We start from the raw sequence: 18368 nt of genomic DNA on the forward strand, positions 1-18368 counted from the left end.
AACAGCCTATCAAAACACCGATAAAACCTTCGTTTTTTGGCAACATTTGCTGAGGCAACTGCTCTGGGAAACAGCAAATGAAAGAACTGTATACCTGTTTCGTTTCCTCTGGTGCACAGGCAATCGCCTGTTGGGTCTCCAGGTGCCGCATAACATCTGCAAGTTGTTCTTGAAGATCTGCCACTTCCTGTGTCAAAATAGCAATCTTTTGTGAAGCTAACTTCGAAACTGAGTCCAAAACATTCGTTGCTGCAGTCCAATCGTTAATAATTTGCTTGATGCATTTTCCACTGTCTCACGATTCCAAAGTTTAGGCAAAACTAACCTGTTTTTTGGTCGCTTCTAGAGATTGTTGGCTGGGGTGAGCTGAAAATGTGGTGCGAAATTTTAAGGCCAATCAGCAAGCATAGTAATTTGAAAGTACTTTCTTTGGAAAACGCATCCATTAGTCCTAATTCGCGGCTTTACTTACTAAGGGTGCGTTCGATTTACCGTATTCTGGAATAGGAATGCAAGGAGTAGAAGTTAGAAATCCATCGTTTTTACGGAGATCCACATTAAAATTGTAAAACACCTGCTAAAATGCTATTTTGAACATATCTTTATTATTGTTTTTGCGTCAAAACGCCAGATAATCGCTCCACGTATTGTTACTTCCGGAATAAGGTCAATCGAACACACCCGTAATATCTTTCGTGTTTGTTTAGGAAATGGAACCATTGGGTTGGGTTCATACCCAGCCAAACGAGCTTGCTCAACTTTCCCCGCAAGACGTGACAACACACGCTAAGATAATGGCGGACAATCCGTCTTGAGACGGTAAGAAAACTCTCATTATTACGTGCAGGTAAGAAAAGCGAAATTTTCTTCCTTGGAAACTTGTGTTATTCTAACTCTTTATCTCGACCATGTTGCTTTCTGGAGTCCAATCTGCGAAAATGTTATCGGGTACGCCGTAATAGCACCAGTGATACTTATTTCTTGGTTTTCACCCACGTGACACGGCGACCATGTTGGATGGCAATTAGCCAGTACCAAAATACTCTTTGTTTGTGACTCCAAAAGTTTGCATAAGCATTGTTTCCAGTTTCTCTTTGTCCTAAGAGAAACTGGAAACAATTCTTACGCAAAATTTTGGAGGGACAAACAAAGAGTACTATGGTATTTTTGATACTGGCTAAAACAATACAATTTCTTTTCGCGGAATTTACATGATGTTAAGGTTTAGTTCCCAGAGGAGAGACAGGTTATTGTTCTTGCCAACCAACACGGCCACCATGACCTCACATGCAAACCAGAAACATTAAATCCTGTCTGATAATCTGATTTTGGAAGGATAAGATGGGCCTGGCAGCCTCATGAATCATTTGTGTTTGAAATATCGTCTAAAAGTATTTCTGAAAAGTCAGTGATTGCGTCGACATGGTCAAATTAACAAATCGAAAGTGGTTCAGCGTTGTCTGTACTCTTATCGACAACGATATTCCTCTGAACAAATTTCCCAAAATTTCCCATAATTAGGATAGTACGCGCACTGTCATTGGTCAATAGCTGTGTTTAGATGAGAGTATGGAAACACGGCTGTGACATTACACGCATTTTGATTGTTTAGATGCCGTCAGAAGTACGCTTTCATTGGCTGGTAGGAAATATGAGCGTGTATCATGAAAACCTGTTTCAATCAAGAATTTTCCTTCATTTGTCGAATTATCTTTGAGAAATATTTTATAAGAGCAATAGAGGACTTTTTTCCGGGTTTCCGTAGCCTCATCTAAACATCCAAGGAAGTTGGGAGAATTCTCGACAGTTATGCTGTTTCGAATTCTCCCAACTCCTGCTCGTGTTTAGAGGAGGCTATGGAAACACGGAAAACGTCCTCTATAGGCCTTTTTCGGTATATTAAAATTCAGCTTGAAAGAGAAGTTTGGAGGACAAAGACAAAGGAAAGTGGATGATATGCAAATATTTTTCACATTCATTCCAACGTGTTTCTATTGTTTTTGTCCTCACTGCCTCACTATCAAGCTGAATATTTGATATTTCGAAAATGGCATATTGCTTATAAATGTGACAAATTGGCGCGAGTAGTGATGTTTAAACTGTTATCGACAACGGCAAATTAGCCAATCAGATTGTGAGATTACAAGCAATTGTGGTAAAAAGATGCTTTGAGTGGTTTTAAAGAAAGACATTTGAGGTTTTCACCCATTGGTGTTTTGCAGTTTTACCCCTGGGTCGTGTTGACTCACAGCCTACAAACTGACCCCCTCGGGCTATGACTGGGGACGGAACAACAAGGACACTGGTAATAATCCGAGAGGATACCTCCCATCGCACTACGAGAAAATACAAATGTTACTGTCTGATCGTTTCCTTGGCTTCTTTATGGTGCCCGCTCAGGGATCCTGGAACTTCAACTTCATGGGTAAGAAACTCGCATTTACTTGCAATCTATGGAATTCTTGCGCGTGCGTATTGCAGTGAATGAGAGATAACGCGCCTTTATTGGTGAACATGAAGTGCTGTTTTTCGTTGGTGCGCTTCCTTTCGCGTACTTGCCGGCGTTTTCCCTTGTATTTCCCTTGTATTTCCCTAGGGGCTCATAAGAGTAGACGAAGTAACGATAAGTGTTTGTCCTAGATTTTATACCAAACATTCGCTTAAAAGAGGTAACTTGCCGATTGTTAATGCTCAAAACTTTTCCATGCTCCCTCGCTTTTTTTAAATTTTATTTTTTCGTCGAGTAACAGTGTTTCGCATGTTTTCACAGGTGTTCGCCATTCTCCCAACATGCGTTATGAGCTGCAGCTGTCCAACCCGAAAGAGTTTTACCACGAAGTTCACCGACCATCACACTTTCTCAATTTTAGCACCATGGAGGATATGGAGGTTATCGGCGCCGACAGGGATGATATGTTTTCCTAGCTTGGGAGCATACGCGCGAAAGCAAATATGGGCTTTTTAGGGTGCCTTGAAATGTAGCAGTTTTAAATTTCAAAAAGACTTGCAAAAAAACCAACAGTTGAGCCTAAACAGGGTTAATTAGCTGTTGGAATGAGTAAACGCTTGTCCAGTTAGGGTCTTAATAGTCGAGGGCCAATGTGGTTAGGGTTACACAGAAAGGATAGTGTCTCGCGGAGCTAGGTCAGTTAAGGTTGTTGGGGAAAGATGCGTTCCACAACTTCTCAATGGCTAACATACTCCGTCAATGCTATTCGGCCTCGTTTTCTCAAAATATAAACTTTCTGAGTATTACTTGTGGTCAGTTCCCTTGGAAATTATAATGGCCGTTTTTGCTCGTCACTTTTCTTCAAGGAATTAATTGTTGTCTTTAGTGGTTTTATGTATGTAGATCGTGTTTTTGTATATAGTATAAAAGTGAAATTTTCTTATGAAGTGAACATTTGTGTTTTCATCTGTATGTTCAATGATAATTCCAATAAATAACAAGTTTTCATTGTCAGAGCCCTCGTTAAGCTTGTCCTGCGGATCTATCCGATAGTATAGAATACACTATAATAAGGGATACATGAAGTACCTAGGTAGTGGCCTTTGCCGTTCGACCTAACATACGTAGGGATTGGTTGAGCGCGGAAAGGCTATTTTCAGTCCACCTGCGCTTCTCAGGCAGATGCCTCTTTATCACAAGTTCAAACTCTTAAAACAGTGGTAGTTCTGGAAACTTTCGACACTTTACAGAAGGTACCTTGCTCTATTAAATACACAACATATTTTCATTGCAAGAGTGGTGACGACAACAGACCAAAAACCACTACACTGGACAGTTCAATCAAACCTTCGTCTTGAAGCACTTCGTATATCATGATAAACGGAACCACAAAAAAACTACAACAATATCCTAGCTGTTTCTGAGATTTAAGTCGCGACGTTTGACATGGCAGGTTGATTGCAAAAGCTTCAAATAGAACCGCCTTTAAACGAAAGTTCAAGAGGTGCTCGTTAAAACGTGCTCACAACTTAGTGAACTAGACCCTCCGTGAGGGTACACTGGGTTGCCTGTGGTACGTGCACCGTTCCAGACATTTTTTTTCAAGTTGGGCGATCATTAAGAAGTCATACCAGACGAGGCCCTTTGGCTCACAGGTCCTCACACGTTCGTACGACGAAACAGACCTGTCCTTGCGTAATATGCAGCTCTAACAGTGCACGATATTGTTTTGGTATTGTCTATCATTGTAGTGCCATGGTAGAAGTCTTGGGTAAATAGTCTGAGAAGACCTGTGGTTACTAGCAAAGTACTGAACCCAGAAAGATTGAAGAAAATAAATGGGAAGTAAGAAACACTGGCTTCTGGGCTGACATGTTGATTAACTTCTTTTGACCACAAGTTTAAGCGTGTCCTCTGAGCATCTGACAGCTTTGTAATACCGAAGTTCACTGACGTTATTTATCACCAGGTAATTCCATCATTTTGGAAATAGCAGATACTTTATTATTCAACTGCGTCACAATTCTTCACTGATTTTGGGACTCATTTTGTTGAAACTCAAGCACGCTTCCAACAGGCCTGTGAACCCTTCCAGCTTACAGAGCAATACTAAAAACCTTCTCCCATATCACATTTCAACCTTAAGCTCGAACATTCAATACACAACATGGTATTATAATTCACAAAGGCAGAAAATACCACAGAATCCTTTTCCAGCGAAAAATTTATTGAAACAAACAACATATTTGCTCTTAGAGGCGAAAACCTCTTCCTATTTCATTGCGTGCGTGAAGACAAGAAACTCAATCGTGTCAAATTACCATGTACTTCAGGTAAGTACAGCTCACTTTGATTTCCTCTCGACGGGCGATAGATTGTTGTCGAAGTCCAGTACTCGTCGCTTTTGAGGTTCCTGCCTAGTTTATCCAACTGACTTTTCATTATTGAGCTCCATAAGGGTATATTTTGTTTAAGGATCCACTAAAACGCCCTTCGCGTTACATGACTTTCGACGCCATTGCAGGCTAAGTTAATGATTCTACTGTGTCCACCAGAGAAATCTACGCAGTTCCACTACCCTCTCGATCCTACGAAAAAACGCGCAGAAGGCTCTATGCAAAAAGACACCACTTACCAGGGGAGTGACAGGCAAGACTTTTACCGACACGGAAAAAAATAAAAAAACGACGAAATCAACGCAGACCTCGACTGGTTTGCCATAGGCAACTCAGTAAAGAACCAATATTCAAACGAGGCTGCAAATCTCAGTAACTGACTGAAGACGGAATCCAGATGGATTTTTAAATCTTAGTGTAACTTTCAAGAATTTTGTTGGTGAAGAATATTTCTTTTGTATACATGTCTTCATTGTTTCATTCAGGAGGTTATCACCTTATTCGAGCGAACTAGGGTCATTGTTTTTTTTTGCCAGTTGATTAGCATTCTCTTACACAAGAGTGAATTAGATAACATTGTTTCTTTATCAAGACCGCAGTCACAAATGGACTTATTTTTAGAGACATTTTATGCGCGAAAATACTTTAACCACGTTCAGGAAAAGCCATGTCACACGTGACTGCTTCTGCCAAGTTTTTTTCAGGGCAAAACTATTTTTTGCGGAAACGGGAAGTCCAAAAATAGACTCATTTGTGACATCTGGGGAGCCCACCCATGCCATAACAACACTCTCATCTAATTCACTCTTGCTTTTCAATATTATTTGTCCTTCTATAACTTATTTCTTCCTTCGAGTTTTTCTCGTTTGTTGGGTGGTAGAAGGTCCTTCCCCCAAAATTATTTGACCGTCTTGTAGCTCCTGAAATGTTAAAAAAAAAGTGATCATTTCGTAATATCGAACACAGGCCTCCTCCGTTTTTTCCCAGCATTTGCTGAGACAACTGTTCTGGGAAAAAGCATTTGAAGGAACGGTATACCTGTTTCGTTTCCGCTGGTGCACAGGCAATCGCCTGTTGGGTCTCCAGGTGCCGCATAACATCTGCAAGTTGTTCTTGAAGATCAGCCACTTCCTGGGTCAAAATAGCAATCTTTTGTAAAGCTAACTATGAAACTGAGTCCAAAACACCAAGAAGTTTATCTAAACATTCGTTGCTGCAGTCCAATCATTAATAATTTGCTTGATGCATATTCCATTGTCTCAGGATTCCCAAGTTTAGGCAAAACTAACCTGTTTTTTCGTCGCCTCTAGTGATTGTATCTTATCTTCGCTTTGTTTCAACTGTTTTTGCCATAACTTTTGATTTTCTTGTAAACACTTGTTCAGCTGAAAAATAAAACAGCCACCTAAAATTATGGTTACTCTTACAGGAACGCGTGCAAAACATATTTGGCGCCATCAGAGTAAGGCAAACTCCTTTTGGCGTCAAGCGACAAATCGAAGAACCTTCGTTTATACACAATGATAGTTTATGCTTGCAGCTTGAGAGGTCTTGTAGGGAACGTAACAAATTAAACACAGTGGCATTTACAAACCCAACTGGGAGAAGGCATTCAGTTAGTAGAGGGGGAACGGAACCCTGAAAATCTCGAGGTATCCTAAGCTGATGATCACAAAAATTTAAAGGACCTGTATGTAACAATTTGAAAGGGGCAAATATTAAACAACTGCTTAACTTGTTTTATTTCTTCTGTGAGGTTTTCCGCTGCGTTAGCGAATCCCTTCTCTATTAGTTAAACAACAATGATCAGCTTGGGGTACCTGTGGAGCATGTGCGTGTCAATCCAGCGCCTCCGATAAAAAAGGGACAACTTAGGCTAAAAATAACAGTTACCAACCTCTTGTTCGTCTTTTAGCTCACTCACAAGTTTTGCAACTTTGCCAACAACCTGAATAACATAAAAGGGATCAGTTAACGAAAAGCCAGGATCCTATAAGCTTAGAGAAGTATGGTACCATTTATTTAACTGATAAATACGAGAACGGAGGTTTTGAGCCATCCCAGGAGGGATGTTATGGGATGTTGTCTTTTTTTTAATGATTTTTTATCCACTTGTCCCAGCAAGTGGGTCTGCGACGACTTTGCATCCAGAGAGTTTTTCAAACGGAAATTCGGTTTGCGTTGCGCCGTTTACTGTAAAGGACTTCCACTACAAAAAGTGTGAACACCAGCAAGTCATTCAAAACTGGAATGTGAACTTCATCCCATAATAGTATTTTCTGCAGAATGGAACTCGTGTTACACCGCTTACCTAAAAACGTACAGCACGACTTCGAGAACGAGTACAAGTTGTACTTGTTCTCGAACTCGCACTCGTTGCCGATGCTTTAGATCGGAGGATGACTACGAGTACGGAGATAGATCGGAGTAGATCGGAGAACGACTACGAGTTCGAGTTTTCAGTTATGAGAACGCGCACTTCGAAAAAAGTCGGGCTCTAAACCTTATGCGCATGCTCAGTACGGAAAACTGTTCTCTACTATTAGCATGGCGAGTGAGTCTCAAGGCAATTCAGGTTAACATGTGTTGAAGAGGGTTCTTTCTTGGATGGGGGAACATCTGGAAGACATCCCAAAGGGAAGGTCATACGGATCATCCTTGCCCCTCTACTTGGAGTAGTTTCCCGCAGGCAACGTGGAGACCCTAGTACTTGCTACCTCATACCTGTTCGTACTTTTTCTGTATATTTTTCTTCTCTTTCTCAGCTTCTGCAAGTTTCAATTCTAATTTCTTACATTCCTCCAGTGTTTTCTGAGACCGCTCCTCCATGGAACTCACCTGTTGGTGAATAATGGTTACAATGAAAGGGGCAACTACATTAGTGATCGGAAACAAAAAATTCCTCTGGCGATGGTAGAGAGGGAAGGGCTGACACAGTGGTGACAGCTCGCACAATCTAGCGACGAGTTCCGGTTTCGATTGTCAGACTAGACAATCGACTTCGTCGTCGGTGAATATTGCCAGACTAGACGATCGACTTCGCCTCGGTGAATATTCACCGCTAATCACTTCGCCTTCGGCGAACACAGGCCGAGGCAATCACAGGATGGCCACCCTTAGGATTCGAAATTTGAAATCCAACGAATTTCGTGTCTGATTGCCTTATCTTGTCAAGAGATTTTGAAGTGCTTGCAAGCGTATATTCGCTGAATGTAACACTACGTGTGAACAAAAGACTTCCGCTTAATTTAGATGTTTTAGTTAGTTTCCTCGCCTTCACCTTAGTTTTCCTTTGTAAGTTTTAATTTCAATCATTTTTCCATATGCACGCTTTCCAAAACCTCGTTTGGAATGAAATTAGTTTTCGACAACTTTTTCGTTTTTAAGGACGGTGCCTACTATTGTTTTTGCGCATACGTTCTGCGCATCTCGAGATACTCGGATTTCCTATGGATTGTGCTTATTAATACAGGGATATTTTTGCGCGGTCCAAAACTATGCGGAAAAAGCAGAACTTAGCAAGTGCTCTTGGTATCCAAAAAGAAAACTGGGGGTAACCACGCATTTTTCAGAGATAATTAAGCTTCAGTTTGGAAAAGAATGCAGAGTTTTCGTATCGTTTTCGTATCGAGTTTTTTGGTGTTCCTTTCGGCCAACGTGGATTCCGTCGGTCTTGACTTTATTGCTAAAAAGAGGATTTAAGAAAAAAACTCGCTGCCCCCTTCATATCGAAAGGCTTACTTAAACAAGAACGCACGAACGTTATTATTATTATTATTATTATTTTCAATTACACGCTTACAATAAGACTTAACTCTACAGTACCTCTGATGAAAACAATACATACAAGTTTACAATGCAGCAATACTAGTTTATGACTGTACTATACAACATTAGTCTCTAACAAAGAACAAACAAACGCAAACAAAAATGCAGGGTCTCGCCCACGCCTCGCGTCACTCAATCTATATTTATTGATTGAAAATGTGCTATGTTTTTAAAACAGGACCACAAGCTTTTTATACAGTTCGAGAAGAGATGTAAATATGATATCTGGCGACAAGTATCAGATGGTGTAATTTTTTTGATTCAGTAACTATACCGAGAAGTATAGCCTCTGAGGGGACGACTCCTTCCATATTGGAGATGCTTTGTGTTAACCATCGAGAAAATTTTCCCCAAAAGGATTTTGACTATTTACACCTCAGGAATAAATGAATTAGATTTTCAGTTTCTTCTCCGCAGAAAATACAAAGAGCAGACTGTTTCAATCCTATTTTGTACAGAAAATCGTTAGTCGCGATTCTTCGATGAAGAAATTTGAATTGAAATTTTCTAAGTTTTGTTTCTTTAGTGCATTTAAAAGCCAGCAAATAGGTTTTTTTCCCAATTGACTGTTGTGGTTTCAGCTATTGCTATTTCTTTCATCCACTTGTCTTGGCTTTTTAGAGCCAAGTACGAACGTTTTAGGACTTACCTGTTCAGCAGCATCTTTTTCAATTTGCGTTATTTTTTCTTGGAAATAATGCCGCTGGTTTTCAAGTTGGCTTGTTAGGAGATAAGTGTACTGGTAAAGAACAAACGAAAAGTCATCAGAAGACATGTCATTTCTGAATCAGACGAAAAACCGGGGTTAATAAATAAACCATCCACGAAACAAACAAAAATTACCTCCAGCGTTAATGAATCCATTTTTTCTTCGTCCATAACCTGCAGTGATGACAAGTTCCGAAGGTCAGTTCAAAGGATTTGAAGTTTTAAGCACAAACAAGAGCCATAAAGCTATTACAATGCCCCATTACACTGCCTGACACGCATCGATTAAAATGCGCGGACATCTGAGGAATTAGACTTCCGTTAAAATAACTTTACTGAAATTCTCATATCTCGGCCAACGCCATAAGATTCGCTCTCGGTCCCACTGTGGCTATTGACATTATTCATCGCGCTTCCCCTTCCCCCACCAACCAGACATAAGACATGGAACTTTCCGGGCCTATTTTGATTGGTATAAGTAGTTTTTTTGAAACACACTTCAGAATAAAAACTAGCGATAAAAAACGACGTTTCGATCTCTCTGAGATCATTTTCAAGTAGTAAAAGAAGCGAATAAAATCTGCATATATAAGTACAAATTAAGACGTGAGAATGTCCAAAGATAAAATATGTAAATACAAGCGCTAAAATGTAAGTGTTAAAATATTAAAATACTATATAAATAACTTGCACGGATTAAATCTACATGACTGTTGGTTAAAACGCTAAAGCGTGAGTGTTAAGATACCAAAACGCTATAAAGAACTATATAAATAACTTCGCACGGATTGAATCTGACTGTTTGTTCAAAGTTGGTTTAAGCTCCTTCATAAAAAGCATTTCGTAGATGAGGCAATCGAATTTACTTTCGCACTTTCTCAAGATCTTAAAGTCACGATATATGTCACTCGGGACTGTTCCATGTTGCTCTTTAATGTGATTCCCGATTGAAGACGATCCTTTCATGTGTTCCTCGACACGCTGATAGAGGTGTCGGCACGTATACCCGACATAGTTTGCATCGCACAAACCACACTTGTAATGGTAAACAACGCGTTGCTGGTTTATGATAGGCGGCTTCTTTTCTTTCGGTTTGATATGGTGTCCAATCTTACGGCTTGTATACACGGCGTGAATATCAATTCCAATTTTTCGGCCCAGTTCCCCAAGTTGCCTTCGCCCTGAATTAGCCGATCTCTGATCTTTGAAAGGTAACACTATTCTGACAGGCGCTTCATTCACGTTACATGCTCGTGTGGAAATTGCCTCGTCGGAAACTTTCTTGGTGACAAAATTACTGATGGTCGATTGCAGCAGTTGGGCTGGGTACTGAAGTCGGGAGAACGTTTGTGTGAGACGGTCACATTCCAGGTGGAACAGTTTCCAGGTAGATGACAATTTAAAGGCACGATCCAGCATTGTTTTTAGCAATGACTTCTTGTATCTAACATCGACGTGGCTCTTGCAATGCAGCAATAATCCGGTGTCAGTTGGTTTTCTGTATACCCTTGTCTCCAAGCAACCATTGCATTTCCGAATCTCCGTTCCCAGGAAGGGAAGTTTACCGTGTTCGCCAAGTTCCATGGTGAAGCTAACCGATGGATGGATCTCGTTCAGAACAGAAAGGAATGATTTTGCTGTTTCGACGTTGGGCATTATGCTTAATGTGTCATCCACATAGCGTTTGTAGAACTCGGGTAATTTCCCTTGGTCCTGAAGTCGATCTTCAATACTGCACATAAATGTGTTGGCCATCAGGGGTCCAAGTGGCGAACCCATAGCAACACCATCGATTTGTTCATACAAGCTCCCCTCAAACTGAAAAAGCTGGTTCTTGGTGGCAATATTCAGCAATTCAACCAAGTCTGATTTTGTAATGTTGAGACTATGCTGCTTATTGAACCAGTCGTCCTTGAATGCCTTTTCAGCTAAAATTTGTATCGTCTCATCAACAGGGACATTGGTAAACAGCGAAGTTACGTCATATGAAACAAGGATGCTGTGATCGTCAACTTCCATGTCATGGAGAGCATCCACAAAACTAAAAACATCATTGATGGTATGATCATTCACTGATAGAGGTTTAAGCTTTTCATCAAGCCATTTTGCCAACTTGTAATTATACGTCCCGGTTGCCGAGAGTATCGGCCGCATTGCTAATTGTCGTTTGTGGGTTTTTGGCAGGCCATAGAGGTGGGCTAGTCTCGAACCATTTTGGATAACTGTGCAGCAACTGCCTTGGGTAATATTCTTTCTACAGTGGCAGCTAACTCCTTTTCTTTTTGCAATAGCGGGTGGAAATACTTGGGAGGTCTTCCTCTCATTTTGGGTCTTTCAGCGCATACTGGTCTAAACTTGGTTTCGTTGCTTATGGAGGACTCTCTCAGTAGGCGTACATAATCTGTCTTATCCATCACAACCACTCCTGATCCCTTATCTGGCTTTGTGATAACAATGTCATCCTTCTTTTTCAATTGGCCGATTGCTCTTAGCATTGCTCTTGGTGGTGCAGGGGTCTTTCGCTCGATGTAATTCAAAGCAATGGAACGTAATGATGCAGCCGCCAATTCTTTGTTTTCTTCGCTCAACCCCGGTTCTAATTTCCAGAAGGCCTTTTCAAAAGCTGCTTCGATTTCCTTAGATGACACACGCTGTGGAAGAGCGAAGTCAAGACCGCGACTTAGCGCTAGTTTTTGGAAGAAGGAAAGCTCGTAAGACGAAAAGTTCTTGATGTGTTCATCAATATCAGCATCGTGTTTGTGAAGAAGTCTTGAAATCTTCTTAGTGTGGCCATTCATTGATTGTCGGTACTGTTGATTACGTAAAGTAACGATCGTTTTCAGGATGCAAAGGAAACGTAGTGATGAGCAGTTAGCTCTGATTTCCTTGTAAACTTCTTCAGTTTCGAGCCTAAGCTCTGCTAATTGCTTCCTCTTCAGGCGAAGTTCTTCGATAACGACGCTTCCTTCAAAAGCGTTAGCAGATCGCCTCCATTTGTTCGCTTTAGTCTCATCAACCCTTGCAAAGGTCGGTGTCAAATTAAAATTCTGACAGAGTTTGAGAAATTCAACAGCAGTCTCACAATTAACTTGTTTCTCGCTACACCGCTTGAGCCTTCTGAACAGGTGCAGCTGGTTGTCACGCTTTAAAATTCTTATAAGTAGTTTTTTTGAAACACATTTCAGAATAAAAACTAGCGATAAAAAACGACGTTTCGATCTCTCTGAGATCATTTTCAAGCAGTAAAAGAAGCGAATAAAATCTGCATATATAAGTACAAATTAAGACGTGAGAATGTCCAAAGATAAAATATGTAAATACAAGCGCTAAAATGTAAGTGTTAAAATATTAAAATACTATATAAATAACTTGCACGGATTAAATCTACATGACTGTTGGTTAAAACGCTAAAGCGTGAGTGTTAAGATACCAAAACGCTATAAAGAACTATATAAATAACTTCGCACGGATTGAATCTGACTGTTTGTTCAAAGTTGGTTTAAGCTCCTTTATAAAAAGCATTTCGTAGATGAGGCAATCGAATTTACTTTCGCACTTTCTCAAGATCTTAAAGTCACGATCTTAAAGTTCCACATGAAAGGATCGTCTTCAATCGGGAATCACATTAAAGAGCAACATGGAACAGTCCCGAGTGACATATATCGTGACTTAAAGATCTTGAGAAAGTGCGAAAGTAAATTCGATTGCCTCATCTACGAAATGCTTTTTATAAAGGAGCTTAAACCAACTTTGAACAAACAGTCAGATTCAATCCGTGCGAAGTTATTTATATAGTTCTTTATAGCGTTTTGGTATCTTAACACTCACGCTTTAGCGTTTTAACCAACAGTCATGTAGATTTAATCCGTGCAAGTTATTTATATAGTATTTTAATATTTTAACACTTACATTTTAGCGCTTGTATTTACATATTTTATCTTTGGACATTCTCACGTCTTAATTTGTACTTATATATGCAGATTTTATTCGCTTCTTTTACTACTTGAAAGTGATCTCAGAGAGATCGAAACGTCGTTTTTTATCGCTAGTTTTTATTCTGAAATGTTTTGATTGGGTCCATAATTTTATCTGCAGACGTTTCAAAGCTTGTTATTGTTTATGTTGTTTCATTTACTGAAAATGCCACTTTTAAGAACATGCAGATCGTAATGTTGTGTTTCAAATGCGTTTTTCGGCAATTTACAAACCGGTTCAGCGCTAGGTCGAGACGATCTCAGAACTATTGTTCTGGGAAAGTTTGGGAACAATTATGAAGATTTCGTTGGCACTTATTCCAAGATAACCCGGTGCAAACCCTGCCTCTAACAGCTTGCCCCTGTAATTGGCTACAAGTGTTGCAGTTACGCAACCTTTTCTTTCGGGTTCAAACGATCCTAACCACTGATTATTTCATACCTCTTGTCCCGAGCCGTATTCCACAAGTTTGCCGTCGGTCTTATTCTGGATCAGACGATGAACAAAGTTGTCTTTGAATAAAGAACGATGCTTAGTTTACTAACTCTGATTGCAGTAGTCTTGCAAAAACGTATCCTGGCTGCCAGAGGTTTAGGCGAGGAAAAAACTCTGTGGCAGGCTGTTGGGATGCCGTTTTATATTCCCAGAGTCAGATTTTGACCCTAGCAATTCGATTGGTTCCGGGAACTTGTCAGTTCTAACGAATACTCTGATTGCTTTAGCAACAGAAATTAGTTGAAACAAGTTTTCAATTTACGGTGGCCCACATCTGCCACGGCAAAACTTACTTTCTCACGGCAAAACTTACTTTTCCACGGCAAAACTTACTTTTCCACGGCAAAACTTACTTTTCCACGGCAAAACTTACTTTCTCACGGCAAAACTTACTTTTCCACGGCAAAACTTACTTTTCCACGGCAAAACTTACTTTCTCACGGCAAAACTTACTTTTATACACGGCAAAACTTACTTTTCCACGGCAAAACTTACTTTCTCACGGCAAAACTTACTTATCCACGGCAAAACTTACTTTTCCACGGCAAACTTACTTTTTGCCTAAGACATGGAATTGAGAAAGGGAATCTGGAAACGGAATCCGGAATCCGGAATACAGTGAAAGTGGTAGAAAGACTAAAATTACCACGGAAAGCAATAAGCTCAACGATTCATTTAGTAAGGTACTCCTAAAGTCGACGATAAATAAAGTTGATAAAGCATCTCGTTTAATTGAGTGTATGTATGTTTTTAGTTATAATATTTCGCCAACAGGACTCTTAATTTCGCCCGTTCAAAATTCGCAGTGGAGATAAACAAGGCTGCGTATGGGCACCCACCCTGTTTGGTATTTTCTTTTCTCTCATCCTCCAACACGCCTTCCAGTTCTGCAGTGAGGGGGGTCTTCTCCACCGTACACGCCACGACGGAAAGCTACTGAACTTGACTCGTCTCCGCGCTAAGACAAAAGTGAAGACAGTGCTGTTAAGAGAGATGCCCTTTGCCGACGACGCTGCCTTTGTCAGTCACACAGAGAGCGGACAACAAGCGATCATAGACCGCTTCGCGACTGCCTGCTAGGACTTTGGCTTTACCATCATCATAAAGACTGAGGTACTGGCAATGCCGGGGACCGATGCTGAGCCGACCATCCTGATCAGCAACCAAGCACTCAACTCTTTGGACGCCTTCAAGTACCTTAACTCAACAATCACCTCCAATCTCTCCCTGAATAGTGACTTGAATGCTCTGTTTGCGTCCTCAGCACTCTGTTGTATTGGAGAGAGACATGGCCTACATACACGAGACAAGAAGCTAGACTGAACACACTCCACTTCAGATTCCTCCGCAAAATTCTTGAGATCACCTGGAAGGATAAAATCACCAACCAGAAAGTACTTGAAACTGCAGAACTGCCAACTATCCAGTACCTCCTCTCAGAGCGTAGACTACGCCGTTGGCTAGGCCATTGGCCCCGAGCGCCTTCCAAAAGACCTACTCTATGGACAGCTGTCTCAAGGCAAACGATCAACAGGACGGCCGCTTCTTCGCTACAAAGACGTCTGCAAACGAGACATGAAGGCAGCCACGTTGAATCAGTGTCGGCAACTCGGAATGGCTGGCTGACGACCGTGTTAAGTCGAGGGTAGCTGTAAAGACGGGCTGCAAACGGGCAGAGGTAGAGAGGATGAGGACCTGGGTGGAAAAGAGACAGAGGAAGAAGACTTCCACGCGTCGAACGCGATAATTTACGCAGTGTTTACACTGCCACAGGCCTTGCATATCCAGAATCGGTCTTCGCAGTCACGAGCCTAAATGCATATACCAATGATCAACTGCCTACAAGGCAGAAGGAGGCCATGATATATGTACTGTGAACGAAGTCGTAATCCAACAGCACTTTTCACAGCATTTTCTCTTTAGAAATTGATCGAATGCATTTCTTTCTTTCTTTTTTTTCTTTTTTTTATCAAGAAAGTTGTTATACTTCAGTATTGCACCCAGTATAGAGTGAAGCGCTTGGAAGATCGATAACAGACCCAGTGTATTTGTGTTAAGGCAGATCATTTTCCATTCCGATGTGTTGACCGTGAGTTCAACTAGATTCTCTCTGGCTGCACTCGTATATGCGTATGATTCGTCATTTTTTAAGGTAAAATAGTCACACTTTACAACAGGGAAAGATGAGTCTATTCAGGCTGAATCTCCCAAGAGTTATCTGAGCTTACAGCAGTTATCAGTCACACGCCCTCAACGATTTTGTTTTCATTTTTCGAAACTAAATTGATTGACTGACGTCCAACCAAAAAATGAATCAAAGTGCCACTGTCGTTACTCGTGGATATGAAAGTTACCGCGATTGTTTAAAATTTGCAGGCTCAAGTTTTCATTATGCATTAGCATTGATAGTTAGATAATTGTGTAACAGCACGGTGGGCTCTCATGCAACTAGATACCCAAAATACTGCATGTATGTGAGGTAATCCCCTTTGCTGGAATTCAACCCTGTGAAATAAGTGTACCATTTCTCCAACAGGCATAAGATTACTCTTTAACACATCCTCTATAAAGAGCTCTACCATGTGTTCAAAGTTCGTTGCACAGATGACAGGGTAATTTTGAATCAGTAAGGTCTGATTTTTGTTGCCAGGTCATATAATGTTACAATGTAATGTCATCAGATTTAGCAAGTAGAGCAGATCCATTCAGTAATATTAACACTTTTTGCGCCAGTTATGCATTCCTCCAACAAACCTTGTGAATATTTATCATTATATTTGATACACTTAGATACAGGTGATCTGAACCATAACTGATCACAGCAAGTGCGTATATATTCAGCGCCATGTGTTATCTTATCACGAAAAAGACTGAATCACTTTTGACATGGAATGTCTAAAAGAGCCTTGACCTTGACAAATTTCAGTTTGCTTTAGCCTTGAGCTCTGCATAGCTTTCCTTAAATGTTTTATGCTTTTCTGTTTAGGTCTCTGATATGTTCTGGATTGCTTTTCTTTTCCTATTCCCTTGCTGCTTCAATATTTTCAGATATATTTTGGTGTTTTGCAATGTTTTTCTTTTCCCTGAACTCTTCAAGTGATTTTGTCTCTTCCGCTTGATAGAGTCTCTCATAGAAGCTCTTTTCTGCCACTGCTTTGTAGAAATTATTACTGACACTCGCATCATTTTTGGCCATCGTTAATTAATGTATTAAAGTCTTCGCGTTGGTCATTGAAAGGCGGTGCACAATTTTTTGCACCAATCTGTACTTGTTCACAATATTTTGCTTCACCTTCGAAGAAAGCCATTTCTTTAATTCTTCCGTTTCTTGCTTCTAAATGAAGCGGAAGGTGCTCAAACACTTCAGTACAAAAGCGACATACAGTAATGGCGGCGCACAACCTCGCGAACAGGAAGTCACAGCTATCTAAGCTGTGTTGTGATTATCCATCCTGATTGGCTTATTAGATCGAGCTTCCGGTTACGCAGGAGTGACACATTTGCATAAAGAACCTCACCAAAACTCGTGGATATATCCACGAGTAAAAATGAAACAAGAAGTCGTTGAGGGGCACGTGTGAATGGTAACCGCTATAAGTACTTGGGAAGAAATTGTTTAGATTTGAAATAAGCTGAAAATTGTTTTAGATGTTACCTATTTTCCTGTATGTTTTTAGAAAGAGGGATCTGATAAGAAAATTTTTCATTTCCGTGTGGTAAAATGCTTTTCCATAAGTATTGTACGTATGCAAGGATGCGTTCGATCGGCCTTATTCTGGAATAGGAATACACAGATTTGAATTCAGAAATCCTTCGCTTTTACAGAGATTCACATGGAAACGAAAAACTTACTGAAATGAAATTTTAAACATATCTTCAACATCCTATGGTTGCTTACTAGTAAAAACTACACCAAACATACTATTTCAAATCATCACTGCACCTATTTTTATTCCGTAATAGGGTCAATCGAACGAACCCTTAAGAGATCAACAAACGAGTGTAATCAAGAAAATCGAGCGCCCGAAGACAATTGCTGTAATATTTGATGTCAAAACATTATCACCCCACCATCACGAAAAAGAAAAGCCCAGACAGTTGGATTCTCTTCCGATGTTACGACATGAATCCCCTCCCAAAAGGAGTCAGCATGTGACAAATTACTCAACGAGATGAAAGTAAACATTTGCACGACGCAGGATCATTTTAAGTGACTTTGGTTCAAGTTCTTATTCCGGATTCCCCATTCCGGATTCCGGACCCGTATAAAAGTAAGTTTTGCCGTGTATAAAAGTAAGTTTTGCCGTGAGAAAGTAAGTTTTGCCGTGAGAAAGTAAGTTTTGCCGTGGAAAAGTAAGTTTTGCCGTGAGAAAGTAAGTTTTGCCGTGAGAAAGTAAGTTTTGCCGTGGAAAAGTAAGTTTTGCCGCGAGAAAGTAAGTTTTGCCGCGAGAAAGTAAGTTTGCCGTGGAAAAGTAAGTTTTGCCGCGAGAAAGTAAGTTTTGCCGTGGAAAAGTAAG

The 18368-nt window shown here is 40.5% G+C and overlaps 1 protein-coding gene and 1 pseudogene across 1 annotated transcript in view; both read right to left on the bottom strand.

Annotated features, from left to right (window-relative positions):
• Positions 1-4655: 4655 nt before the first annotated feature.
• The window catches only part of LOC137977527 (BRCA1-associated protein-like), a 31261-nt gene continuing 17548 nt past the window's right edge, over positions 4656-18368 (bottom strand). The window contains exons 10-17 of the mRNA XM_068824773.1: positions 13798-13868; positions 9517-9555; positions 9323-9412; positions 7570-7683; positions 6743-6793; positions 6135-6230; positions 5884-5976; positions 4656-5765 (exon numbers count right to left, since the gene is read on the bottom strand). Of these exons, the coding sequence (XP_068680874.1) occupies positions 5685-5765; positions 5884-5976; positions 6135-6230; positions 6743-6793; positions 7570-7683; positions 9323-9412; positions 9517-9555; positions 13798-13868 (635 nt within the window). The 3' untranslated portion in view covers positions 4656-5684. The remainder of the gene's footprint in view (positions 5766-5883; positions 5977-6134; positions 6231-6742; positions 6794-7569; positions 7684-9322; positions 9413-9516; positions 9556-13797; positions 13869-18368) is intronic.
• On the bottom strand, positions 10008-12739 carry LOC137977525 (uncharacterized; annotated as a pseudogene).

The sequence above is a fragment of the Montipora foliosa genome, chromosome 11 (genome assembly GCF_036669935.1).
Source record: "Montipora foliosa isolate CH-2021 chromosome 11, ASM3666993v2, whole genome shotgun sequence".
Classification (NCBI taxonomy): domain Eukaryota; kingdom Metazoa; phylum Cnidaria; class Anthozoa; order Scleractinia; family Acroporidae; genus Montipora; species Montipora foliosa.